Source organism: Mycosarcoma maydis, chromosome 21 (genome assembly GCF_000328475.2).
Source record: "Mycosarcoma maydis chromosome 21, whole genome shotgun sequence".
Classification (NCBI taxonomy): Eukaryota; Fungi; Basidiomycota; class Ustilaginomycetes; order Ustilaginales; genus Mycosarcoma; species Mycosarcoma maydis.
Window position 1 is genome coordinate 390,834 of NC_026498.1, and position 25,745 is coordinate 416,578.

General features: G+C 54.1%; 9 protein-coding genes across 9 annotated transcripts; 4 read left to right on the plus strand and 5 right to left on the minus strand.

Moving 5' to 3' along the window:
- Positions 1 to 269: 269 nt before the first annotated feature.
- UMAG_11211 (uncharacterized protein) lies at positions 270 to 1,906 on the plus strand (the record flags this gene model as incomplete). The annotated part of the gene is made up of 2 exons (XM_011394189.1): positions 270 to 756; positions 858 to 1,906. 2 exons carry the CDS (start codon positions 270 to 272, stop codon positions 1,904 to 1,906), a joined length of 1,536 nt encoding a protein of 511 aa, XP_011392491.1.
- A 518-nt stretch (positions 1,907 to 2,424) lies between these two features.
- Positions 2,425 to 2,841, minus strand: UMAG_06116 (uncharacterized protein; the record flags this gene model as incomplete). Its single annotated transcript, XM_011394160.1, has 1 exon — positions 2,425 to 2,841. One exon carries the CDS (start codon positions 2,839 to 2,841, stop codon positions 2,425 to 2,427), a length of 417 nt encoding a protein of 138 aa, XP_011392462.1.
- Positions 2,842 to 3,905: 1,064 nt separating this feature from the next.
- Positions 3,906 to 5,368, plus strand: UMAG_06117 (Obg-like ATPase; the record flags this gene model as incomplete). Its single annotated transcript, XM_011394161.1, has 2 exons — positions 3,906 to 4,544; positions 4,823 to 5,368. The coding sequence occupies 2 exons, from the start codon at positions 3,906 to 3,908 to the stop codon at positions 5,366 to 5,368; spliced, it is 1,185 nt and encodes a 394-aa protein (XP_011392463.1).
- Positions 5,369 to 6,112: 744 nt separating this feature from the next.
- UMAG_06118 (uncharacterized protein) lies at positions 6,113 to 7,948 on the minus strand (the record flags this gene model as incomplete). The annotated part of the gene is made up of 1 exon (XM_011394162.1): positions 6,113 to 7,948. The coding sequence occupies one exon, from the start codon at positions 7,946 to 7,948 to the stop codon at positions 6,113 to 6,115; it is 1,836 nt and encodes a 611-aa protein (XP_011392464.1).
- Positions 7,949 to 11,247: 3,299 nt separating this feature from the next.
- On the plus strand, positions 11,248 to 12,813 carry UMAG_06119 (uncharacterized protein; the record flags this gene model as incomplete). Its single annotated transcript, XM_011394163.1, has 1 exon — positions 11,248 to 12,813. The coding sequence occupies one exon, from the start codon at positions 11,248 to 11,250 to the stop codon at positions 12,811 to 12,813; it is 1,566 nt and encodes a 521-aa protein (XP_011392465.1).
- A 160-nt stretch (positions 12,814 to 12,973) lies between these two features.
- UMAG_06120 (uncharacterized protein) lies at positions 12,974 to 16,336 on the minus strand (the record flags this gene model as incomplete). The annotated part of the gene is made up of 1 exon (XM_011394164.1): positions 12,974 to 16,336. One exon carries the CDS (start codon positions 16,334 to 16,336, stop codon positions 12,974 to 12,976), a length of 3,363 nt encoding a protein of 1,120 aa, XP_011392466.1.
- A 1,290-nt stretch (positions 16,337 to 17,626) lies between these two features.
- On the minus strand, positions 17,627 to 21,265 carry UMAG_06121 (uncharacterized protein; the record flags this gene model as incomplete). Its single annotated transcript, XM_011394165.1, has 1 exon — positions 17,627 to 21,265. One exon carries the CDS (start codon positions 21,263 to 21,265, stop codon positions 17,627 to 17,629), a length of 3,639 nt encoding a protein of 1,212 aa, XP_011392467.1.
- Positions 21,266 to 23,014: 1,749 nt separating this feature from the next.
- Positions 23,015 to 24,004, plus strand: UMAG_11212 (putative ubiquinol--cytochrome-c reductase subunit 9; the record flags this gene model as incomplete). The annotated part of the gene is made up of 3 exons (XM_011394190.1): positions 23,015 to 23,067; positions 23,357 to 23,444; positions 23,957 to 24,004. The coding sequence occupies 3 exons, from the start codon at positions 23,015 to 23,017 to the stop codon at positions 24,002 to 24,004; spliced, it is 189 nt and encodes a 62-aa protein (XP_011392492.1).
- A 1,270-nt stretch (positions 24,005 to 25,274) lies between these two features.
- On the minus strand, positions 25,275 to 25,655 carry UMAG_06124 (uncharacterized protein; the record flags this gene model as incomplete). Its single annotated transcript, XM_011394166.1, has 1 exon — positions 25,275 to 25,655. The coding sequence occupies one exon, from the start codon at positions 25,653 to 25,655 to the stop codon at positions 25,275 to 25,277; it is 381 nt and encodes a 126-aa protein (XP_011392468.1).
- Between the last annotated feature and the right edge of the window lie 90 nt (positions 25,656 to 25,745).

Here is a 25,745-nt window from a genome sequence, read left to right on the forward strand (position 1 = left end):
CCTGCAACTAGGCATGGAGCGGTATGTGCCGAGACTGTGCACTCTGTCGCGGCTGATGTCGTGGGGCTGGTCGGTGGCTATGAAGGGAAACAAGGTATTCAGCTAGACGCCAAGCACTGGGAAATAAATAGCGCGCAGATGACTGTCAAGACTATGGATCCTTTGAACAGCCAGCTTGATGCTCTTGTTTCTCCTGTATACACGTAGCTCGAATCTCTCAAGCCACTGCTTATACCGCATAGGACAGCTACCCCGTCTCTCTCGGTGCGATGCGCGCGCTCAAGTCGGTCTGGACGTCAGTCCTCGTGTGGATCGTGCTCTGGGCTCAGATCCATGCTTCGCGTGCAGTCGCAACCGATGAGCTAAATCACCATAACAAAAACGACGGATCCTTTGCAAAAGTTCGAAGACGAGCTGAACCCTTGCCGAAGATAGGAGCGGGTGGTTTTGGAACGATTCGCGGTATTGGAGCAAGCGGCGCTAGCGGTACAGATGCTAATGGTGCTCCTACTGACGGAAGTACACAAAATTCGCCAGCCGAGTCTTCCGCCCCAGCAGAAAGTGCACCTGCTCAACAACGCATGCTTCGACGAACGTCTGCTTCTGATGCGCAATTGGCTCGAGTCACTGGTGGCGTCGACCAGAGAAACGCAGCCGATCCACCTGATGCTAGCCATGAACAGATGGACAGGTTGCTGGAAGCTGTGATCATGCCCAAGGATGAGAGACATCATGCTGGTAGTTTCAAAGTCGCAGGTAAGTCCTCCGGAAAGTCGTCCAACTTCCATACTTCCAGCGGTGAAAAATGGCGCAACTGACGCAGAGATCTTGCTGACTCACTCTGTTTTGTCTCAGAGAAGAAGGCGCATCCTCATCGTCGTCTCCTACGTCCGCGTCAACTGATTCCTCGAGTCGTCGGGGAAGAGTTCATGGAAAGCGAGCCCCTTTACCATTGACGATGGGCAGATTGGGCAGTATGCTCGGCGGTGGAGAACTGGGTGGCCTTAGTAGCTTCATGCCAGGCGCAGGAGGAAGCAGCGGAGGCCTGGGTGGCCTTAGTAGCTTTATGCCAGGTGCAGGAGGAAGCAGCGGGGGACTAGGTGGCCTTAGTAGCATTATGCCAAGTGCAGGAGGAAGCGGTGGAGGAGTTGGCGGCCTCAGTGGGATGCTGCCCAGTGCAGGTGGAGTTGGAGACAGCAGCGCTGGTGGCAGCATCGAGGCAGGAGGGGGTTCACGTGGAGGCTGTCCTCCATTGTATCTCATCTTTGCTCGTGGCACAACCGAGATCCAAGGGACGTTCGGAATCGTGGGTCGACCCCTCTGTACGGGTCTACAGCAACAGATTCCCGGTACTCAGTGCTACGACACGGTCTACTCGTCCGACATGGATTACTTTATGTCTCCATCACAAGGGGCTCAGACCGCATCGGGTTACATGGCCAGCGTCTCATCGCGCTGCGCTTCGACCAAGTTTGTGCTCGGTGGCTACTCCAAGGGAGCCATGGTGGTGCACTTGATCAAGCAAGCGAACAATGTGGTGGGCGCAGTAACGTTCGGCGACCCGTACAAGATGCAGGCGGTACCGACGACTCGTAATTGGAAGCTGTTTTGTAACCTTGGCGACCCAGTCTGCGAGAACGGCATGAACGTCATGTCGCACTTGTCGTACGCCGGAGAAGTCGGTACAGCCGTGTCGTTCTTGGTGCAGGCATATCGGTCGTCTACTGGTGGCAGTAGTAGTAGCAGCAGCAATAGCGGCGCAAGTGCAAGTGATGCTGCGGGTGCCGGTGGGGCATCCAGCGGGCTCGGTGGTCTTGGTGGCCTCTCAAATCTGGGTCTCAAGAAACGTGTCTCCAAATCCTCCTCCGACCGATCTCATCACCACCAACGTAGCCGGCGCCATTGAAACAAGATTCCAATCTTTGGCCTCGTCAGTTCTCATTTCAGCATCGAGCCTCAGTTCGTTGCTTGCCGCTTTCCTTTTCTTTCGCATTTTCTGTCTGCATATCTCTTTTAGAGTCGAAATCTACGTTATGCGCTGGTCCGCACGCATTGACTTGCCAAAAGCAAACACTTTGTAAAGAGTTGCAAGCTGAGCAGATGGATGCATTGCGAGATAAAAGATAGCAGACGAGCGAGGACAAAGGACAGGGTGGGTGAAAATGTACAGGGGCGAGGGAGAAACAAGCAAGATAGTCCATGGTCGAACGGCGCGTATCAAGATAGATATGCGATTCGACTGATTAGATGCGGCGAACTGATTTCAGCGGTAGAAGGTTCGACTGGGGTTTTGGGCACAGCGATGCTATGGTGCAATGCTCTGTGCGAGTATATGATGCTCAACGGTATCGAATGCGAGGTGAAGGTCGGCCACGGTGACGGTAAATGTGGCCAAGCTGGTGTTGAATCCCGTGTCAAAGCAAGTTAAAGGAGAACAGCGGCAGCAGCTACAAGCGCAACGCACATAAAGGTGGCGGAGGCGGCGGCGCCCGAGACAAAATGTGTAGCAGAGAGCAAGGACAGGGCACCACTGGAGGAACCACCAGCGTTGAGCGCGTTGTTCGAGTTGGAGTTGTTGCCGTAACCAGGGATGGTGGTCAAAATGGTACCACGCGAGACCGAAGGCGCAGGAAGCACTTGGGATGGAGGTGGATTGTATCCGGAGATGATCTGAACGCCAGTATAGGTGGTCATGACACCGGCGCCACCCCCCGCGGCAGCCTGACGCTTTTCGAGAGGAGCGGGTGAAGGTGCGGCTGGAGCAAGCTGGTTTGCGGATGCAAGTGCGACCAACGAGAGAACAAGCGCAGCGAGCGCGAGGATGAAACTTGTCGAGCGCATTGTTGCGTGCATGTAAAGAGGCGAGTAGGATAGGCACAGCGCGTGTGAGAGAGGAAAGTTGAGATGATGGTGGACGTGATTTGTGATTCACGATTCACGACTGTTGATCGAGTTGTGAGTCGTGAATAGTGACTGTGAGTTGTGAAACGCGGAACCCCATCGACACTGCGCCTGCTCAGCCAACTGCACAGTCGTGAGTGGAGCTGGAGTGGTGTTTGCTTTCGTGACAGCTCGCCAGCCAGCCAGCCAGCCAGCGAACTTGGAATACTTTATAGTACAATTGTCAATTGGATTTATTATAATCCCAAATTAAGCCAAGCCAAGCCAGGCCAGTCCAGGCCGAGCCAAAAGCGAATTCGATTTTGCAGAATAAGACCGACGTGCTGCTAAGGCAGGGTTGGCCCCTTTTGATCTTTTTGAATTCAAAATTGCACAGCAGATGAAATCAGAAACAAGAATCGTGAATCACGAATCACGAATGCGCACACGCACGAAGCACAGCCAGATCTGTGCCGATCTTCACGCTTGGTGCCAACCAACAACCACGAACCGTAAACTCGTGACTCAATCCTAAACGCGACCAGCATCGAGCAAACGGCGATCTCACATTTGCTGAATTCACGGTTGATACTTCTATTTTTGTTTTTGGCAAAGGCGAGGCGACTCGGACGAAAGAAGAGTCGCACGGGACATTTCACTGACAAGTAAGGAGACGAGAAGCACAGAGAAGAGAAGCTCAGACAGGAAGAAAGCGAAAAAAAAAAACCTTGAAGGGACATGGCCTTGTCCTCGTGCCTCTTCCACACCATCAACTTGCTTTCTGGAAGCAATTTGCACATACCCCCCTCTACATGGCTCATCTGCGTCTGGCCACTTCTGCTGCCACTCTCGCTGCCACGATCAATAACACGCGCATTACCATCAACAATACTCGGAGCGTCTTTGCATCCTTTCCCTCGCAAACGCAATCTGGTGTTGCACAAGTTTGGGTTTCCACTCGTGTCGCTGCACGGACATTTTCTTGCTCGGTCAACCGCACTGCAAAATCATATAGGCTCAACAAGATGCCGCCTAAGAAGCAAGCCGTGGTGGAAAAGATCCGTCTGGGTCGTCCGTCGAATAACCTCAAGATGGGTATCGTCGGTCTGCCCAATGTCGGAAAGTCGTCTCTGTTCAACGTCATTGCGAAATGTGACTTGGGCAAATCGGCCAACTTCCCCTACGCTACCATCGAACCTGAAGAGGCGCGCGTGCCCGTTCCCGATGACAGATTCACCTGGTTGGCGAATCACTACAAGCCCAAGTCCGAGGTTCCTGCCTTTTTGACTTGCATCGATATCGCCGGTCTCACCGCTGGTGCCTCAACAGGTGCCGGTTTGGGTAACGCTTTCTTGAGCAACGTCAGGAGCGTCGACGGTATCTTCCAGGTAGTCAGGGCGTTTGACGATGCCGAGGTGATTCATGTCGAAGGAGATGTCAACCCGATCCGTGACATGGAGATCATCTCGACCGAGTTGAGGTTGAAGGATATCGATTGGATCGAGAAGGCGCTCGACAACTCCAAGAAGAACGCCCGCAGTGCCGGTAATGTCAGTCTGGAGGACAAGAAGAGAAAAGAAGAGGTGGGCATCATCGAAAAGTTGCTCAAACATGTTCAGGAGGACAACAAGGATATCCGAAAGGGCGACTGGACTAATAACGAGGTACGTATTTTTACCCAACACACTTGCGCGCCGCTTTTATCGCTGCTGCTGCACATTTTCCAAATGATGATAAAGAGTGCGCATCTTGAGACACTCGACTATTCTAATAACCCAGCTCGTCGATGGCCCATCAAGCCAGAATGAGATAAATAGTATCCAACTGATCCGCTTGCAGCAGCAGGCGGCGCAAGCATTTGCAGGTTAGGCAGTCTAAGTCTTGGAACATGTATACTGACGTTGATTGATCTGCAATGTGTTTTGGCGCACGCTCTCGACAGGTGGAAGTGATCAACAACCTGCAACTGCTGACGGCGAAGCCGGTGATCTACCTTGTCAACTTGTCGGAACGCGACTATGTGCGCAAGAAGAACAAGTGGCTTGCCAAGATCAAGGCGTGGATTGACGAGAACAATCCGGGGGATTTGCTGATTCCGTTTTCGGTGGCACTTGAAGAGCGACTGCTGGCGCTGGGCTCGCCCGAGGCGGAGGCCGCCGAACTCGCCACGCTTGGAGACAACATTACTGGTGCGCTAGGCAAGATCACCAAGGCAGGTTACGACGGTCTCGACCTCGTACGCTACTTCACAGCAGGCCCCGACGAGGTGCGCGCTTGGACCTTCAGAAAGGGCCTCAAGGCGCCCGAGGCTGCAGGCATCATCCACACCGACTTCCAGAAAAAATTCGTCTGCGGTGAGGTCTTCAGCATCGACGACATCAAGGAGCACGGAACCGAAGCCGCCGTCAAGGCGGCTGGCAAGTACAAGCAGATCGGCAGGGAGTACAAGGTGCAGGACGGTGACATCTGCTACTGGAAGCACGGCTAAAACCAAAAACACACACAACTCAGTACGTTTCCGTGTCAGGTCGGCCAATATACACTGTTGAACCACACACCACAGCGAGACTACCGTCTGATCGCGTTGTAACATGACCAAGGTGCATCTTGAGCCGCGACTGTTGCGGCGCTTGGTTCTCCGACGCTCGCACGCGCATGCGTGTATACACTTGGTTGTGCATATCCATCATCTTGATGAGCAGCGTGCGAGTATTCACGACTCGGTACGTGTGCATGTGCCAATGATGATCGACCAAGCAACGTCGTGTGTGGTGCCCTGTCGCATTCTGGCTGCTGTGCTTTTGGCAATGCATTGATCGCAACCCGGATGCTTTTGAATCCCGAGCACGCCGCGTCGGGCGCGATCGCACCAACATTCACGATTTGGTCTCGGCTGCATATGGTGTCTTCGAAAATTGCATAGCGTGCGTGTCGCCACAAACCATCGCCTCACGCCATGCTATCGCAATCACGAATCACGAATCCAACCTATGCTTGCCCTACCCCGCTAGAAAGCCCTGCTTCTCGGCTTTGCCAAGGTATCAATTGCATGAAGAACAGATCTCATTATGGTATATTGTTACGGTTAGGCTCACTGTATATACAGTTCACTTTCGCACTCTACCCACTCTATCAGCCGGACACACTGAGAACACACACAGCTTCAGCCACGTATCTGACCATATGATTGCGTTGGCATTCCTTTCGTTGATCCAGACTAGGCTATTGACGCTTAAGGCAACCGCTTTTGCAACTCCAAAAAGTTCGGAGTACCTGCACCGGTAACCGCATCCCAACCACTGGCCGCAGGGAAACCAGTGGTGTTGCAACCCACACTGCTACCTTGTGTGATATCGTTCAACGCGCGTGTGCCGATCCAGCGCTTGTAGATCAATGGGTTGATAAAGCCAAGCGAAGGCTTGCCTTTGCTGATCCTGTCGTCGTTCAGCAGGCCAATCACCGAGCTGAATGTAGGCGCCGAAGCCGAGGTACCGTAGATGAGGTAGTTGGCGCCCCCGATGCGGATCACGTATCTCGAACCCTGAGCAGCTACGTCCGGGTACGCACGACCCCAACGGTTGTACAGCCCCTGGTACTTGTTACCCAGCGACTTGACGTACGGCAACACGGCGTCAGCCTGGTACCAAGCCGTCGGGAAGAGGTTGCTGAATCCACCGCCCGAGTAGAAGCCAGGCAAGTCGCCATCCACCGCGATCTCTGGTGCAAAGTTCTGCGTAGCTCCCACAGTGGTAGCAAATGGGCAGCTGGCAGGGAAGGCGGGCAAGAACGTCGCTTTCCCCTTGCGCGAGTAAGCTCCATTGGAAATGCACAATCCGTCAGGACCAACACCACTGTCACCCGAAGAATACACGGTAGTCACACCGCGCGCTCCCAAAGCCATAATATAGTTGCACACCCTCAGCGCATACGCCTTGGGAACCGCCTGTTCATCGTCGCCGTACGAGGTCGAAAGCACCTTGGGAAGCTTGTCGTCCGGCAGCGAGAGGAGGTAGTTCATCTGCAACTCGTATGGCTCGTTGGTGTTGTTGACTGTATTCTTATCCGGGATGAAGGGCGGCGATCCAGCAGTGGTGTAGTAGGTGAACGGGATGGGGAAACTGATGCCACCCACCGTTTGCACGTCCAAGTTGGCTTCGGATCCCGGGTCGCTCTGCGTGTTGAGTCCCCCCGCGATGCTCTGCACGGTAAAGTTGTATCCTGCCTGTGCAGCATCGGGACGTTGCTGCGAGAGGTAGCCTGAGAAATCGGCAAAGCTAGCAAACTCGTTCAAGAAACCAGAGATACCCAGGTGAAACTTGCTCGCCGCTTTAGGCACGTAGTTGACCGTCTTGTAGAACGTTCGCAGGCACAGAGAGGTGACTTTGGCAGGGTTGCACTCGGCGGGCTGACCGTCAGCGACCTTGGCGTTGGCATCGGTAATCTCGTTGTCGTCGAGCTTCTCGACGATGATCTTGCTGCCAGCAATGTCGTTGCTGTTTCCACGAGGTTCGGTGAACAGCGTCAAGGGACCAACGTAGTCAAGGTGCTCTGAAATGTGTTCGGGGACACTGTATTCGGGTGAACGTAGAGCAAGGGTACCGCTACGCTTGTGCTCGTACAAGCCCAGGTCGGCGTTGAGCAGTTTTCTCGCCTGGCGAGCGGGGACGTGCACGGTAAAGGTATCTTTGGACAGCGAACGAGCAGCAAGGTGTTCGTCAATGTGGATGCCTGCCTCGCGCAGCCACAGTTCGACCTCGTCCACGGCTCGCTTGTGAGGCTCAAGGTAAGAGGCAACCTCTTGAGCGGAAAGGTGGCGACCGTACAGTTCATGTTCCGGGTCAGACGTCTGACGAAGCCTCTTTTCGAGCGAAGAAATGTCGCGTTGCTTGAGAGCGAAGCGAAGAGCCACTGGCTCGTCATCAGCAGCATCGGATCTTCGTACCCAATCAGCAGGCACGTTGACCGATTCTTTGATCACTAGTTTCGGGGAACGACGCACTGCTGCCGCATCGGCCATCACAGCGAGTGAGGTGAAGGCAACGAGCGCCTTGATGGTGACCAGCTTCATAGTGGTGGTAGTAGTCAATCAGAACGGCAGGTCGACAAGTATGATGTAGGTGTATGCAAGGCGAGTCTCACCTAACCGACACGAGGTGGACAAGAACCCAGGAGGGGGAGCGAGGCGAAAAGGTCGATGGTTGGGACAGCTCATTTTGTTTGCGTTCAGGGTTGTGGCTAGCTATATATGCGGCTGCGGCTATTGGGTTGAGCATGGCTAGAAGGCGGCATCTCTGAGGTGCTGCACAGACCGCTGCAACTTCCGCCGTATTACGGCAAAAGCGGCAATTGCTTGCTTCGTCCGTCGGTTACGACAATTGGTCTGCTTCCGTGCAGCAACGGATGCATTTGCGCGTATTGTAGCAGTCGATGTCACAGTGACAGCCGATGAGGTGATACAAGATGGCCAAGAGGTAACGCGGAAGAGAATCACCCGAAAGCGCCCAAGCCTAAAATACCGTCTTGGGATGAGCCCCAGCATGGCGATAGCATTCGCAATTTTGGTGAGCAGCCAATGCTCACGACTGTTGATTTGCGCGATTGCAGAGCGTTGTTCGATCAGAGAAGCTCTCGCGGATGAAAGCGAAAACGGAGCAGGGTCTTCCATAACCATCTCGCTTATGGGGGAAAGGGTGTTGGGTAGGCGGCAGTATTAACGACAAGATGGTGCTTAAGCGAGGGGGGAGGGGGATTCGTGATTTGATTTGACACTTGCTAGTTGTGAGTGTAGCTCGCCGCTACACGCTAGCTTGTCTGCACGCTCACGGCTGCTTGTTTGATGTTTGAATGAGTAACCAAAGATGCAAATCACGAATCGGCTAGAAAGGTGAGTGAGACTAACAATCGTGAATCACGCAGCTCGCCAAGCGAGCTGCAAGAGAGTTGAGTCAAGTTAAGTTAGTTGTCTCGCCAACTTGCCCCCCCACCCCCTGAGAATAGCATGCGTTCTGGTCGCGTGTGCACTAGCAGGCGTTTGTTAGCGGCAGCTTGATTTGTATCGAGGCTCATTGGCTCGTAAACATTCACGATTGAATCATGTTCAGTGCAAAGATGGTAAAAAGGGTTGGAGCGATCGATCGAACAAGATCAAGTTTGTGGGGCAACAACGTACGATGATGATTGGATGGGATTGTGATACGCTGTGCTATATCCAAGTCGATTGATTGATCGGCATGAATCAGCAGTTTGACGACATGATATGCTCTTCCGGGGTCATCGCTACGGAACTTGGTGAGCCGCTGCACTTGAGCGGCAGCTTTGCCGGATCACGGATGGCAGTGAAAGGACTGTTGGATGTTAGGGTTGTTTTTAGGGCGGTTTTGGCCTTGGCTCATGCATTCACGCTTTAGCTGCCTCACACCTTACTTGACCTAGTGCTGCGCTGCTAAGATCGCACCTTTCTGTCTGAAGAGGCGTGGTGTTGTATGTATTTTCATCCATTCGTGATTGCATATGACCAAGCGGGAAGCCTTGTCGTCGTTACTCTACTGGAGGAGAGCGCTCGACGGCGAAGCAAGGATACAGAGATCCAAGATCGAAGCCGCCTCGAGTCACTGCCGGCGGTGCGGCACTTGAATGCTCGAAACCTCCATCAATCCACAAGACGGCAGCTGTTGACTCGCCCTCGCCCTCGACGCCGCAGCCGCTGCAGACTGATAAGTCGTGAGTGCCGCTCTGTCTGTAATCGTGAATCGTGAATTAGTCCTTACTATATTCGATGGGTAAAAGCCAGTCACGAGTCCCGAGTCAGACGTGAGAGGATCGACTTGAAGCTTGACCGCTATACCAAAAGGGTGTCTAGACAACCAATCGTGAATCACGAATCGGATTTGGACTGTATTCGTGATTCTTCAACTGATCGTCGGTAGTCACGAGTGCGTGGTGGATAAAGATAGCAACAAGATAAGGGCGATTCAACATGGATCCCGAATTGTTTTCTTTTCGTGACTCACGACTCACGACTCACGACTCACGACTCACGACCCCGTGACTTCGGACTTCGAACCCGTGACGATTTATGATTAGATAATCTGTTTCTGTTGTGCGATCTACCCGATTCACTGTGGTTTGCGTGGTTGTAGCTTGGCACTTTGCTTTCTCGTTGTTGCGAATTTCGATTTGATAAGCGTCGCGTTTGGATGCGTCGTAACAGTACATGAAATAAATAAATCGTGGATGCCGAGTTGACGCATAATTCTGTCCACATGTCAAACAAAGTTAGCTTCGGTTAGTGTCGATCGTGAATCGCTGATGGGGCGCCGTTGCGCAAGCAAGACGAAAACCAAACGGTACTACGTAAACTGTCTGCATCACGTACAGTGACGAGTAGGTGTCCAGGCACAGACACAAAAAAACACACGCGAGTCGTGAGTCTCACTCGTCACTCACACTGTTGCACTGTTGCGCTGTTGCACTCGTGACTGAGACAACACCGATGATGCCACTCACCATGCAATCACGGCTCACGAATCCATGTTGACAAGCAGCAATCAAGAACTTGAGCTTACCATACGCTCCACTCGTCACTATCTTGCTGGCCGTGGCGCTCTGTTCTCGAACCATGCAGACGTGTAGAGCTTGTGTCTAGACCGATCGAATTCATGCACCGACAGCGTAAGCGTGGTTGATGGCTCTATACATTGGCGCACTTGTCGCGTCTGCGTATATCTCTCCGTCCCACTTGGGCCTCTATGCTCGATCGATTGCAGAAGACCTCGTGCTCGTTGACTCGCTGGTCCGAGCTACCTTCCCCCGACGTGAGCGATGATGTGAAAGATCAAGCTCCCCCTCCCCCTCCCGCTCCCCCTCTTCCTCTACGCTCGATCCATTGCAGAAGATCTTGTGCTCGTTGGCCGTTCGTTCGGTCTGGATTAACTTCCAACACGTGAGCGACGATGAGCGAGGTTACCTCTTAGAGTTACTTGCAACGTACGCTCGATTGATTGCAGAAGACCTGCTGCTCGTTCGGCGCTGGTTCGCTCGTCGGCCTGGATCAACGTGCAACGATGAGAAAGCTTGTTAGCAGAAAACGACAACGCCGAGAGGAAAAGCTCCAACGCCGAGACCAAGCCAACATGCCAAATTTTTTTACTCAGACAACAAGATTGACGATTCCTGTTTCACGATTGTGTTGCTCTTGCAAGCCAGCTTGCCAAGCCACTCTGTGATCATGCCTAGTCGTCTATTGGCACTCTCAACACGGCGCTCGTAGCAGCTAGCTGATCGAGCAGTCCATATAACATGCGTCGTGTTGTTTGGATGATATCCTCTCTGTTCGCATTTCCCGCAGAAAATCCCACCTTCCTGACAATGAAGCCAACCTCGGTAGCTGTGTGCGCTGCGGCTGCAGCCGCGGTATTGGCAACCAGCGTCTACACCGCACCGCTCGATGGCACGGAACCTCAACACCTCACTCCGCGATACGTAGACGGCTTGGTCGCGCCCTCGGGCTACACCTACAGCTGGGTCGTCGGTGGTCGTCGTATGGCTCTGGATGCCAAGGGCGACAACACGTACCTTGCGCATACCACCATCTCTAAGGATTCAGCCAGAACCACGCAGCAGAACGTCAATGATTGCATTTCCGTCTGCGAAAAAACCGTGAGCTGTACCATGGCGAGCGTGATCCGATTTAAGAATTATTCCGAGGGCAATGTGATTTGCGCTGTGTATAGCGCCACTGCACCAGAGAGCAAGGCCAAGTATACTACCGGACCTTTCTGGGGATCCGGAGAGGTTCAGGCGAGCTATACGTTTACGCGGAATGCAGGGCAGGTCAAACGCGTCAGCAGTACCACTTCCAGGGCGGCGACTCAGACGACGACTACTTCGAGAGCTTCGTCTGCTTCTGCCACCGCTAGCGCAACCTCAAAGACTACTTTGAATACTTTGGCTTCCTCGACCAGTGCAAGGTCCTCCACCTCGGCAGCCCCGACACCTTCTGCGGTTTACAACCAGTGGCAATTTGTGGATGTCCCCGGAACCACGTGTGCGGACGGCTCGTCTACCGGGATGGCGATCAACCTTCACGCTGGATCCACGGACCTGATCATCGGGCTTCAAGAAGGTGGGTCGTGCTACGACTACAAGACGTGCTACGTCGACAAGCGCGCGTACTACATGGATTCCGGCTTCTCCAACTCGACGTTTTGGACCAAGAATCAACCCTCGACGCTGAACAGGTGGTTCCCATTCGCTCGCAATAACGAGTACAATCCCTGGAAAACGGCGAATTACGCGTGGATCCCGTACTGCACAGGCGACTTTCACGCCGGAAACAACGTGGTGCAGTACAATGGAGTCAACACGCACCATACCGGATCCAAGAACGTCAAGTTGGATATGGCCAAGTTGAAGCAGGTGCTGCCTGGCGTGACGCGTGTCTGGATCAGCGGCAGCAGTGCTGGTGCGTTTGGAAGCATCTTGCAGTACCAGAATGCGCAAGATGCGTTCGGTGTGCGAATCGACCTGCTGGCAGACAGCGGCGAGACTCCTCTACCGATCACCATCCATCCAAGCCAGAAGATTCAAACTCCGGACAAATCGCGCTGTCCGAATTGCAACGACAGTAACTTTGACTCGTACATTGTCGGCTTAGCGCAGGCAAACACACGCGCCAGATTCGCAAGCTTGAGCTGGTCCATCGATAACACGATTCCCAGAAACCAGGGCGTCTCGAGCGACGACTTTGCCAAAGAGCTCGTCCGCCTGTTTGCACAACAGACTCAAAACACAACAAATGCCAGGAACTTTATGGTCCAGGGTAGCGGTCATACCTTGCTGTACTCGACGCAGTACAATGCCGCTGATGGATATACCATGGCGACGTTTTTGAACAAATTCAAGACCGACGATCCTGCGTGGTCCTCGCATTGATCAGCGCACTCCACACCTTGCTACCGTGTACCTGTCCGCCTGCGTACTCAAATACCAATACATAGATTCGGAAACTATGAGCAAAGCGTCTTGTGATTGTCTTACGCACTGCATTGCATGGAACCATATGCCGTGCACATGTCCGTGTCAGAGTTGAACCTTACACCATCGCTACTCTGCCGCTCTCGGGCATACCCAAACTGGTCAACGGCGTTCTGCCTGCTTTGGGCTCCACCACGACCTTTTCCAGCACCAACCCTGGCTCCAGAGGCCACCACCTTAGCATGTGCTTTCCTGCTACCGCTGTGGTGCGATTGCTCTGCAGCAGTGTTGTCACTTTCCGGATATTGGCGCTGATGACGTTTGCCCAATCCGCCGAATTGGTGCCAGGCGTGATGTTGTCCGGCACCGGCGTCACGAGAATACGCGAAGCTGGATCGTTGTCCAGTTCGAGTAGGTACCGAAGCGGCCGTTTAGCTCTGTAGTTGAGAATCGGGCTCAGCCAGAGCGTCACATTGTACCAAGCCCAAGTATCACTGGACGAGGAGTCGGCGACGTCGAAAAAGTCGAATGCGAGCGACGGTCCGTCTGCGACAGGGATGGAGTCGGCAGTGGGTGGGAGCACGGTGACTGCCGATCCGAGCAGTCCGTAGCCGGGCAGAAGTTCGAGGTAGGCACGAGTGGAAGCGTTGCGTGCCGGCTCGATGGTGGCGTGCTTGGCAAGCATCGACACAGCTCCATCGGTGGAGCTGACAAAGGTGCCTTTCGAGATCAACCGAGACGCCGAGAGCGTACATGGGTCGACACTCAGCGTCACCGTGACGTTGGTAGGCGCTGACATGCCGACATAGCGTCCAGCAGCCGCACTGGTCGTGTTGATGTACACTAAGCCCGACTGCATCCTAGCCGCACTCGAGGTACCAATACAGCTGATCAGGTCAAAGTGAGACCAGTCGACGTCTACCAACACCTCGACTTCGTCGTCAAAGTTGCCGCCTCCGCCTCCGCCTCCGTCGAAATCGATACCGAGGATGGTGTCATTTTGGCGCTTTTCAAACCACTTGTTTGTAGCCGGTGAAACAGTCCATGTTTGCGTGCGATTCGTGCTTCCGGTAGCGGCTCGAGGGCTGGACCAAGCAAGACGAGCGTCAAGGTGCAACCAAGAAACGTTGGTAGTCGCGCTGAACGAGAACGCGTTCGAGTCGGCTGTGCTCACCCAGATGCTCCTCTTTTGGTTACCGTCGTACCTTGCCAACGCTTCCAAGCTGGGGTCGGGGCAGTTGTACCCATCTGCACAGTTGTACTGATTGTCACCGGGCCATGCACCCATGCTTGCGTCCACACTCACGCGAATGTTGCTTCCCATAGCCGTATCGGGCCAATCGGAATGAGCTACCTGTACCTCGCTCAGGGGAGGCACCGTGTTGCGCATGGGTTGCTGCCAGTATTGACTGCCCATGTGCGGCTGTGCCATCATATGCTGCCACTTGCCGTCAGCCAATGCGTGGTACGCAGCGGTGAGCTCGGCGTCGTGGTGGAACAGCTCACGTGCGGTTCGAGCCCAGCTGTTGGCCGAGTTCTTGGCCTGCGTCCCCGCGAGCATGTTGCGTCCAACAGCGACGTACATGCGGTTCAAGTTGGCCGATGCCAGCGTTGGGTACGCTACTAACTGGTAAAATGCATCCCAGTTGCGTGTGCCTCGAAAATACGGAATCAGATCGTCCTGTACAATCGACACAAGACGCTCCCATTCAGAAAGCACGCTTTCCGCCTCGCCGTAATGCACGCTGCTCCACGTTGTTGCATTGACCAACTCAGGCTTGATGCGAGAGTTGAGCCACGAATATCCACTCACTACCTGTGCGATCTTTAGGTGCTGATCCCCATCGCCCTTGCCGAAGGTGTCGATCGCCCAGTTGTCGAGCCAAGTGGAGACGTTGCTAGCATGACCGAGGTGGCTGTTATCATACGCCATGCTCAGGGTGAAATGGATCGGAACTTCGACCGGCTTCAAGTCGCCGACGTTGAGCATAAACATGTGCGTCTGGCCGTTGAGGAATGCGACGTTGAGCTGTTCCCAGGCGTTGATCAGGTTGACCGTATTGATCCATTTGTACGAACGAGGTGGACCAACATAGTCGGCGTGATAGTAAAGGCCCGCACCACCGGATCTTGTCTTTTCTTGCTCGGTTGGAATACGGCGTATGAAGCCGTAGTTGTCATCGGTCCAGAGTAATGTAATGTCTTCGGGCACCTGCAGGCCTTGGTCGTAGTAGCCCTGCACTTCGGTGTACAGACACATGATCATGGGTACTGTCACCTTGCTCGAATTCGAGCGATCGTCGTGTGGCAATAGACTCTTTTGCTTGGCCATGATATGCTGGAGCAGCTCCATGTTGGCTCCAGCGAGTGCTTTGTCACCATTTCCACGCATGCTCATGGTGAACATGGTATCGAGGCCTTGTGCACGCTGCACACCGTACTTCCAATACGTGGTGATGTTCTCGGTATTGGTAGCGTAGTCCCATGGACCTTGATACCAGGTGTTCCATTCAGGCGTGTTACGAGCCATGGGCTCTTGATGCGAAGTACCGAACACGATCCCCATCCGATCGGCGAGCTTCTGATTCGGTCCTGCTGCACCGGTGCCGTTGATTCCGCGATTGGGGAGGTCGCGCAGCCCGGCCACTGCGAACGAATCCGACCACATGGCAGGCCAGATCAGATTGGCTTTAAGGCGTAGCAGCAACTCGAACACATGCATGTACAGTGCGTCGTTGAAAGATTGAGGTGCGCTTTTCGGTGGAAACGGTCCTTTGAAGTGCGTTCGTGCCCAGTTGGTGAGTGCGGGTGCTTCATCGTTGAGAAAGATACCGCGGTACTTGACGAGTGGTGGACCGTGAGAGCATGCAGTGGAACCAAAAGCATCGCCGCCGGAAGATGGACGAGCCGAAGGCGAGTAGTATACAGCCGAATGAGACATAGTAGGTTTTACATCGGCGAACCACTTCCAAGGACTCACACCCAGCTCCTCGCTCAACGTGTAAAGCGCATACGCAGCACCCCTCTTGTCCGAGCCCATCACCACCACTCCCGATCCCGCACTGAGCTCGACCGAAACCCATGACTCCCACTTGCCTTGCACCTTCTGCACCTCCTTCGCCACGCCCCGATCCATCGCCACGAGTTCACGCATGAACCCGGATCCATTTATACTACCAAAGATGATTGTCCTTTCCCTCTTTTGCGACGCGAGCATCTTGATCGAGGCCGACGTGACGTTTCGAACAACTACACGTGACGAGCGCACCAGGTGCATCAAGTCTGAAGCGAAGCTCGCAGCCGTGTGGTGGACGACTGGTGCGTCATAGCTAGACGTGAGGATCTCGGTGGTCTCGCCCATCTTTGCGATCAAGTATCCGTTAGACAAAGTCGAGGTGGAAAGGCAAACTCGACCATTCACTCGAGCCAGCGTTGCTACCACGACAAGCAGCGCCGAGGCCCATGACTGTGGCACGCGCATTTCGAGGCCGAGACGGACGGTACGTCTTCTTGGTGTCACCCCAGAGGTGATCGTTCGGGATTCACTGAAGCAAGCATCGTGGATGCGCTATATATTGGTCTCATAATGCAACTTTGACAGCTCGACATGCGCACAAATCACGACTACGGCCAAGGCGCATTCAAGGGGCTCGAAACCGAGCGGAGAGAGACCGGCGATGTTAGTCATTGCGGGTCTCACCGTCGTAGCAAGCGGGGCGAGCTCAGCTTTTCTCAACTCGCAACTAGACTGAGACCCTGATTTTTGGGTCGCACGCCTGCCGACACGGGCGGTTGGCTTGACAGCAAGACCTTGAGACCCACAGCATCGTCGGGCGTCTGTCGTGTGTGCTGTCACTTAAAGTCGTTTCCACCAGTTAAAATCGACCAATTCAAACACGCAGCAGCAGAAAGAGCTGACCGGCGAACTGTGTTGCACTCGTGACTGGAGCGCACCGTACTAGGCCGTTGAGCTCGGCGATACTCGTCAATGTCGGGGCGTTGAGCTAGTCGTGAGTGTAAAATGTGAACTACAAGCTCGAGAAGAGAAAGCAAAGTACTGCAAGGCAAAGTGCGTCTTGCAGAAAGCTAGGTTCATTGTCCTCTTTCTAGGCAGCGCCCGATTGGAAACGCTAAGAGAAATGCCGACCTGGTTCACAATGAAAACGAGCGCTCATGCTGTTTGCTTCGAGACGCGTGTGGGTGTCACACTCGTGACTGTCAACCTATCCGTGATCCTCTGTGTCCTAGAAGCCAAGAATTCCCCGCATCCGCTACGCTCCGCACGTCCAAAACCGCCCAACACCACTCAGACAGCAGCTACCGCGCACGCGGTCAGATGACCGAAGCGTGACGTCATGCATCGCTTCTGCGAACCAACTCCAACATCTGCATCCGCACCAAAGCGGACAGCCAAAGAGGAATGCGAAAGAGATTGCCGGCAGTCGTGAATCAAAATCACGAATCGGCAGTCGATTTCCGTTGACAGTCCTGGCGTTCACTTCCACCGGCGACCCTCGCTTCGCTGGCGTGTTTGAGCAAACGGCGCCTATGCATTCTTCTGTCTCCCCTCTATAGGTACACCTCATGTCACCCTCGCTCGACTTACAAATGTCGAAAAACTTGCATGTCATGAAAAAAAAACAAGCAGTGATGTTCGTAATACGTACAATCATAATCGATGAGGCTATCAACGGGTGCGTCTCGTACGATGGTCTGGATTTATCAATACACAATTGGCTAAGCTCTCACCAGATCCTTTACGTTATCGACCTCAATGAATGGTCTGTGGCTCATGCGCAAACACGACCCTTCTGGATCCGAAATCGGAACTTGATCCCAGGTCCTCGTAGCTTCGTCGAGGCAACTCCGCATCTCTACGAGCTGGTGTCTGCAAACGCTGCTGTGGCTGGTCGCGGTATGTGTACGCTTGCTGTGGATACGCATCGCGGGGCGAGGCGCGAGGCGGCGACGAAGACACATAGGTCGGCTGCTTTGCATACTGCTGCTCGCGTGGCAAGACGGGCATAGTGGTGCTGCGGACGTTGAACTCGCGCGGATTGCTTCGTGACGATGCAGACGCAGAAAGTTCGTTGTTACGTGCTGCTTGATCCCCTCTTGTTATTCCACTGCCATAGTGGCGTGCCGAACACTGATGGCAACCGCATACATCGGAATGAGGTGGTTCAATGCTGCGTCGACCGGTAGGCAAAGCTCGGCTATCTCTGATGATGCCGCCAAACTCGTCGACGCTTCCGTTCGCAACAGCTGCCGATGGCGATGACGAGATGGCGTTGATCCGCGCGCAGCCGCCCAAGTACGCAGAGGCGGGAAGACTGTCATGGTATCGTCGACCAGAGTTGACTTCCTGTGCATACGTCGCAGCGCCAGGCGTTTGATAGCGCGATGCAATCTCTGGAACGCGACCACGTGCACCGTTGATCGAAGAAAGCGACGAGACGGGATCCATGGTCACCCTTCGCGCAGCGCGTTCCTTTTCAAGCACATTGAGCTCACGCTGTTCGCGCTCGAGATCCTTTTCGGCTTGATAGCGAGCCTTCATGCGTGCGACAAAGCTGCGTTCGGAGGCGGTCGTGTCGGTACTGAGTGATCGCGTCACACTCACGGCAGAGAGACGCGTTGTTCCTACGGCCGGCGCGTATCGGTCGAGGTCACGATCAAGCGGCTCAGCGCCAGACGAACGTGGATAGCCGAGGCCGAGTTGAATGCTTGCGGTCTTGTCATTGGCACCACTGTCGCTGATCCTGGAACGCGACCAACCAGTGTTGTTGTTGTTGTTGTTGTTGTTGTTGTTGTTGTTGAAAGACGATGAAGTGGCTGATTTTGGATAGACGGTCGAGGCTGGACGCTGGCCATCGAGTTCTGTGGCGGCAGAAAAGGGCTTTTGTGCGGCTAGCAATTCCTCGTTCCTTTCGAGCTGCCGCATACGCTCGCGTTCACGTTCCCACAGGCTGATCTTGCGAGCGTTGGACTGATCTGCAGAGGTGGCGCTGTGCTGGTTTGTGTTGTTGTAGAGGCTGTCAGGGTGTTCTAGACCAGTGGTGCGAGTGTAGATGGCGGTGTCGTCACGATCAAACTTGGGCGTAGTTGGCGACATGTCGGGCCTTGTGAATTGCTCTCGGTATTGCTCGAGTGCACGCTGAGCTGGCCGGACTCTTGGCGAGGCGACCGTTCTGGAACGGTCCGTGTCTGCTGCACTGCGGACAGGCGGAGCGATGTTATAGTCCAAGGTGGTGGGTTGTTCTTTTACAGACTGGTGCTGAGGTTGTGGTTGGGATTCGGTCATCAAAGGCTGACGGCTGTATTGTGTAGAAGGCGGTGCTTCGCCATCATCGGGTGTACGTGGGATGCGGTTGCCATCTTCCGAGCTCTGAACACTGTTGCTTGCGCTTAGGTTGGGAGCGACTGCATCCGAATCCTCACGCGGAACTGATAGCCTATCGACGAAGCTTCCCTCTGTTGCTGAACCAGTGGTACCATCGCGATCATGTGTTTGTAGCGCGCTGCATGTGCTACTGCTTGTTTGTAAAGGTTGGATCGACGAGGTGCCGACGGCTGAGGAGCTGGAAGATGTGGAAGCAGCCTCCCAGGGCTGAGGCCGTGCAGCCATGGAATTGATGGAAGAGTGGGTGGGGGCACGAACGAGGCTGGCAGTGGATTTGGGCGCGCTAAGAAGAAGACTGGAGTTTGCCGACTGAGTTTGTGCAGTTGCCGAGGTGCCGTGGTCTGGACGTGGGGTGTGGCCGTTGGCAATGCTGCGAGCGGAAGCAGCATCGGCCTCTAGTGGTGTTGGCGCGGGGAGATCCTGAGTGGCGCTCGGAGGCGGTTCGACCTCGGAGGATGAATTGGAACGCGATCGCGCTCCATGGTCGTGTTGAGGCTGCAGACGCAACGAAGAAGTTCGAGGAACCGCAGCTGCTGTGGCAGCTGAAGGGGTGGCGCCGGTGTTGGCGAGGTTGGATTTGGAGACAGACTGGTGCATGGCAGGGTGATTACTCTGTGCTGTCTGCGAGACTTGGCTATTGCTACTGTTGACACTGTTGCTGCGAGCGAGATTAGCAGCAACAGTAGCAGTTGGCGGCTGTGAAGCCGTAGATGACGGAGGTAGCCAACCCATCTGCTGAGCTCGCAGGATGGTCTGCGCGTCTTTGTTAATGCTTGCATTGATCTGTGCTTGAACAGCGACAGAGGCCTCGACCTGGGCTGTGAGATTGGCAAGATATTCGGCCTGGCCCTGTTCAGCTTCGTGGAACTCGGACGCCTGGAGCGCTGGCATGAACTCGGACGAGGTGAAGCATAGAAGCTCGCCGAGATGGCCGATATGTGGTCCGATGCGGCGCACTGATTCACAGCGTTGCTTAAACTCGACATCGGCGAGACCACCGACGGTAGAGGCAACGAGAAGCGATGAGACGTGACTCTTGGCAGTCATGGATAGTGCATGTGCGTTCTTAGCCCGAGTCATGTCGTTGGTGAGCAACTGTACGGTGGCAATGTACTTGTCGTGGGACTCGAGCGCCTTGTTGGGCGAAGCCTTCTTGACATTCTTTTCGTGTGCAGCGTTGGCCTTTTTGATCTTTGCGTCGAGGGTGCTGATGAGCTCATCGTGGGCGCGCTCTTCTTTGGCGACCTTTTTAAAGTACTTTGCACAGGCATCGTTAACAGCCTCATACTCCTTTTGGACATGCTTTGCATGGCGGGACGAGACGTCGGAGAGGCCATCAAACATGATGGATGCCAGCTGGAGCGTCTGGGATGGGGTGTCTTGAACGACTTTGGTACGTTCGAGGTCGGAAGCGCTCTTTGCGAGTTTCTTTTGGACCTTGGCGAGGCGAGAAGAGAGATCGCGATACTCGTCGAGATTGACGAGAAGCGACTCGATGGCTTTGAGCGATTTATGCAGATCGGCACGCTCCACAAGGTTGAGGTCGCCAGAGTTGGAGGTAGTGTTGAGGGCGGAATGGGAAGCAGCGTTGTTGAGAGCGGGCAGGCCGAGTGGCGAGATGGAACGTGGGCTCACAGCGGCACTGGGCGAGGTCGCTCTCATGGGTAGTTCAAAATACTGGTGTTGAGCGGATGGACTGGTGGGCTGTGGCGATGCGCCGGATGGAGGCAAGAGCGAATGTGAGGTTTGAGGAGAGACTTGCCTGGAGCCAGCGTGGCTCTGCTGGGATGGAAGCTGCTGAGGCAGCGTAGATTGGGTGGGTGGCAGAAGATGGTTCGAAGCTGAATCGTAGCTGAGAGAAGCTGTAGTACCAGTGGGGGTAGGAATCGAAGCAAGCTGGTTCGAGGCGATACTGGCATTGGTGAACGACTTGCCAGGACTGATGCTCAAGGACGCTGAAGCAGGCTTGGAGTCGCCAACTCCGATGAAGCGCTGAACTTTCTTCATCTTGGCGCAAGGTTACGCAAGCCTAGGGAGCAAGATGATCGAACGGACGAGATTCGATGCGATGGTGCGATACTTGGTTATGGGTGAGCGTGATCCGACGCTTTGAGATGACAGAGGCGGGTGCGTGGTGTGGATCGCACTCACGACTTGCGTGCGTATAGGGTGCAACACAGGAAGTGTCAAAAAGACTTGGATGGCACGGAGATGTGTAGGGAAGACGGAGAAAATGTAGAATGGTAATATTGCCGCAGCAACAAGGTGATATGGATGAGTTGGTGGCGAGCGAGCTGAGTTGGATGATGGAAAGTGAAAAGAGAGGTTGCATGCAGTCCTGCAGCTGCTCGAGAAGCTCCAACAATGCATCAAAGTAGAAAAACAGAGAGAGAAAGAGGCACACGGCCCCTCTACGAAAAGGGCGCACTCGACACTTGGACGCCAGACGGATGAGCCGAAGGGGTAGAATACAACAACAAGCCACAGTCTCAGCGCCTGCTTCGTGCATTCGCGTTGATCGGAGCACAGTCATCGTTTCGGTCCTGCCGCCCTCCTCTTTCTCAGGGGTCACAGCCCACAGCTCACAGCTCACAGCCCATAGATCACATTCACGATGGGAAAAAGCATCCGAGGCTGATAACACCATAACGTTTATCGGACGTCGTCCGACTGGTTTGTCGGCGTATCACGCACCGCGTCACAGTGTATCGCAGCTGGGCATTTGCTCTGATCATCGACATAGGCCAAGTGGCGATTCATTGGCTGGTCAGAGAATGACGAATGTGAAGCCAAGCCATCATCACGCACAACAAGTCGGCATCACCGTCTTGCGAATGAGCAAAGATGTGAGTGCGAACTTGCACTGAATCAAACAGCTCGAGTCGTGCTACAAGTTTGCTACGATGGACCAGCCAAGATGCTGAGCGTAGTAGCACTGACCATACGAATCCCACTCCACAGTCGTGGTGGGCTTTCTGTGTCTGCTGCTAGTGCCATGTTGAGAAGGCAAAATGTCATTCTCTTGATCGTGCTGCCGAGGTGTTGGTCTTAGCCTTGCCCGCGTCGAGGCAGCAAAAGAGAACAAGACATCGCTTTCCAGCCATTCGTGATTCGTGTGATTATTTGCGAGTCGTGAATTGGATGCGTGACATGCAGCAAGCCCCTCTTTGCGCCGCGTCGAGCCAGACGTGAACAGAAGCGAGAAACAGGGGCTCAAAAGCTCGCCCAGTTTTCGCACCCAATCTCGAATTTGGCCTCTGCGGACCCTGCATGAGCTTTCGTGCATGTCGTAAGCCGTGCGATAAGAAATCACGAGTGCAATCACGATTGTGATTATGAATTGTGTGATTGTGATTGTGACCCGTGACCCTTGACCCGTGGCAACGCAAAAGTGATGTGAGATCGTTGCTTGCAACACAATTCATCGCCGCAGAAAAGATCACGAATCACGAATGAAAATCACGAATAGAATCCGAAAAAGTCACGAGTGAGTTAGATCGAGTCGGCTCCGAATTTTGATGAATCCGCCAGAACCCGACGGTAGAGATTTTCCGTACGAGCGGGCTCAGTGGCAGCTTGATTTGAAATCGCGGTTTGGGTATGTCCTCGGTTCAGAAGCAGCTGCTGGAAGAACAGGCTCGCCTACAAGCACCAAACAATCGTGAATCAATTCGTCGTTGTCGTCGTCGTCGACATTTCGCGCCTTGCTCCTCCTCCACCACCGCATCGTCACCTAGCCGTACTACCATATCCACAATGTCGCTGGCCAAATCTGTCTACAACACCGTGTTCAAGCGTAACTCGGTTTAGTAAGTCTTTCCGGTCTAGCCACGCAGCCGTGCAACCGTCGCCAGAGATGCCACGACCCCGATAGCAGCTTTGCAAGCAAGGCCGCCAATACAACAAGCAAATCGGGCTGTGCGAAAGACAATCGCATAACCGCATCGTTCAAAGCGTTCAATTTGCATTGCATTGCTTGCTCAGACTCTGGCGACTTGTAGCACGCCAACTTGCTCCAACAGTGCAATGCTGAATACTGACATCGACCGCCCTTTTGCTCGCATCGTCTTCTCCAACCGCGCACTTTGATTCGTACAGCGTCGGCTCCATCTTCTTTGGCGCCTTTGCCTTCGGGATTGGCTACGACCTCGCTACCACAGCATGGTGGGACGCACATAACAAGGGCGTAAGTGTTGGACCTTTTTCGACGAAACACTTTTCTTGAGTTCAGGCGGTAGATCATAACACAGTAGCATGGATTCCTCTTGGCCGGCGGTCTTATTGGAAGCGATTCACGAGCAGCAGCCACGGTCGCTCGAAGGACCGGCCGGGGCAGTCAGCTGGTGTGGCCTCGACTCAACCGCTGCAAACATGATCGGCTCCAGGACGACAGTAGAGACAACGGCGGCGTCCGTGCGACTGCTTTGCATCGAAACATGCGACTTGAAGGATGAGCGTCGCGCATGATGAGACGGGGTGTCTGGCTGTACTAGAGCAAGGCATTTCCTCGTCGCGCTTTTCTACACCTGTTCAGCCGTCGTCGTGGGGATACATGCTGACTGCTTCCAGTCCGCCTTGGAACAAGAGGCGCTGTTTTGAATGTTCCTAAGCGATGCGTTTGGCGACTAACTGACCTTGTACTCGACTCTGCTCCCTGCGACTTGCCCGCATTCGCATCATGCATTTCAACGCCAACAGAAACAGTGGAAGGATATCCGAGGAAAGTACCTCGAGGACTCGGAGTAACCGGATTGCCTCTCGATTCTTGCACATATATCATCCATCCTGTTGGCTCGACCTGAAATTTGATCTTCAACTCGACTCGGTCAGCACAAGCTAAGCTTCTGAAAACACAATCCTGAGTAGCTTGTTTGCTGAAAGATGCAAAGATGGAGCGGTATAGAGCCGAGGTGCCAAGGTGATCTAGCTGGTTTCTCAAAGCACCGATGAGGGAGTGAGTGCATCTGATCGGGCTGTATCTGGTCGCATCGACTTGAACACAAGACACAAGCAGCGCATCAACATGCATAAAGTAACTTGCTGATTCGCACCATATAGCGTCGCCTGGTTGCCACGCATCTTGAGCCGAGGATTAGCTCGGATGGACATGATTCGTGTGGCTCGGCCCATTCATTCTCGATGTAGCTCGATTGGTGATTCGAGCGTGGACACATGGCGCCCATCCGAGACTTTGTCGAAAAAAACGGCCTCTTGACTCGTGGCGACGAGTCAGTCGAATGTCGCTGCAACCAGCCAAGCAGCCGCTACCAGTTGATCTTCTTCACAGTGACTCGTGACTGGCTTGGCTTGAAATTTGGCCAAGTGTTGGGCGGGGCCAAAAACACGCTACTGTACGCAACGCGCCAACCAATCGAGACGGCTATCCAGCCAGCGGCTACGGATTGTCGTCGACTGGTGACTGTAACTGAGGAGCTTGGAGTGGACGCTTGTCCGCCTCTCGTCGCCACTGTTTGGGGTAATGCGAACCGAACCATTCGAGCCAGGCACATCCGCGGAACCCCGGCTGGGAGGATCGAGCCAAGGAGTCGTGGGTGCAGTAGCGTGGAAAACCGCCCATCATTAATCGTGAATGTGAATCAAATCATTAATCGTCAATGGATCGACGCCAGGAGGTGCCAAGCTAAGCGAAGCCTCAGCAGCAAGGTACACACAACTGAGACAGAAACACGAAGTTCAACATGAAGAACAAAAGAAAGCGAAAAAATAGGAGTCGCACCACGCAGACTGCGATACGTGTACGAGGTCTGCACCGTATCCTCGAAAATCAAACACGAATCACGAATCACGAATCACGAATCACGAATTACGGGCGTGGGAGGGAAAGAAAGGGGCGACGATGGATCTGCTTATTCAATTCCAAGGCGCATGTCCCTTGCAGCAGGCGTTGCATACCTCCTTTTTTTCTTGGACAAGGAGGGGGATCTCTCTGTAGCTGGTTGCTATTCTTGTGTGAAGCAAAGCTGATGGATCACGTATGGCTTAGCATCCAAGGATCTCAACCCAAGGCTGCAACGGAGACAGACTCGTCAGGGATAACGATGCACCGCACAGGTTGCAAGACGCGGTGTACGACAAACTTGGTCGGTGCCGAGTGATGCAAGCGGCTAGATGGCCTTCTTAAGAAGATACACGCTTGGTAGTCCAAGCGTCCAAGGAAGGGCGTCTCGCTTGAGTAACTCACGACGACTGAGTACAGACGGATGCTGGACCCGCCCAACGGTACACATGAACATGCACAACCTCCAGGCGAGGCTGATCCGGATTGAGCAAGCTTGGACAAAGGCAGGGACGAGCTAGTGAGATTGGACAGCCGCAACTCTCCTTGCTTGTCGAGCTGCACACTGCCTATTCCGACAAGACTCCTTGAAGCAGTCATGATCCACGATTCGCGATTGATGGACGATGGTATTTTAAATAGTTTTGGCGGATGTCACTCACATTTCTGACGTGTGGCTTGATGCCTGAT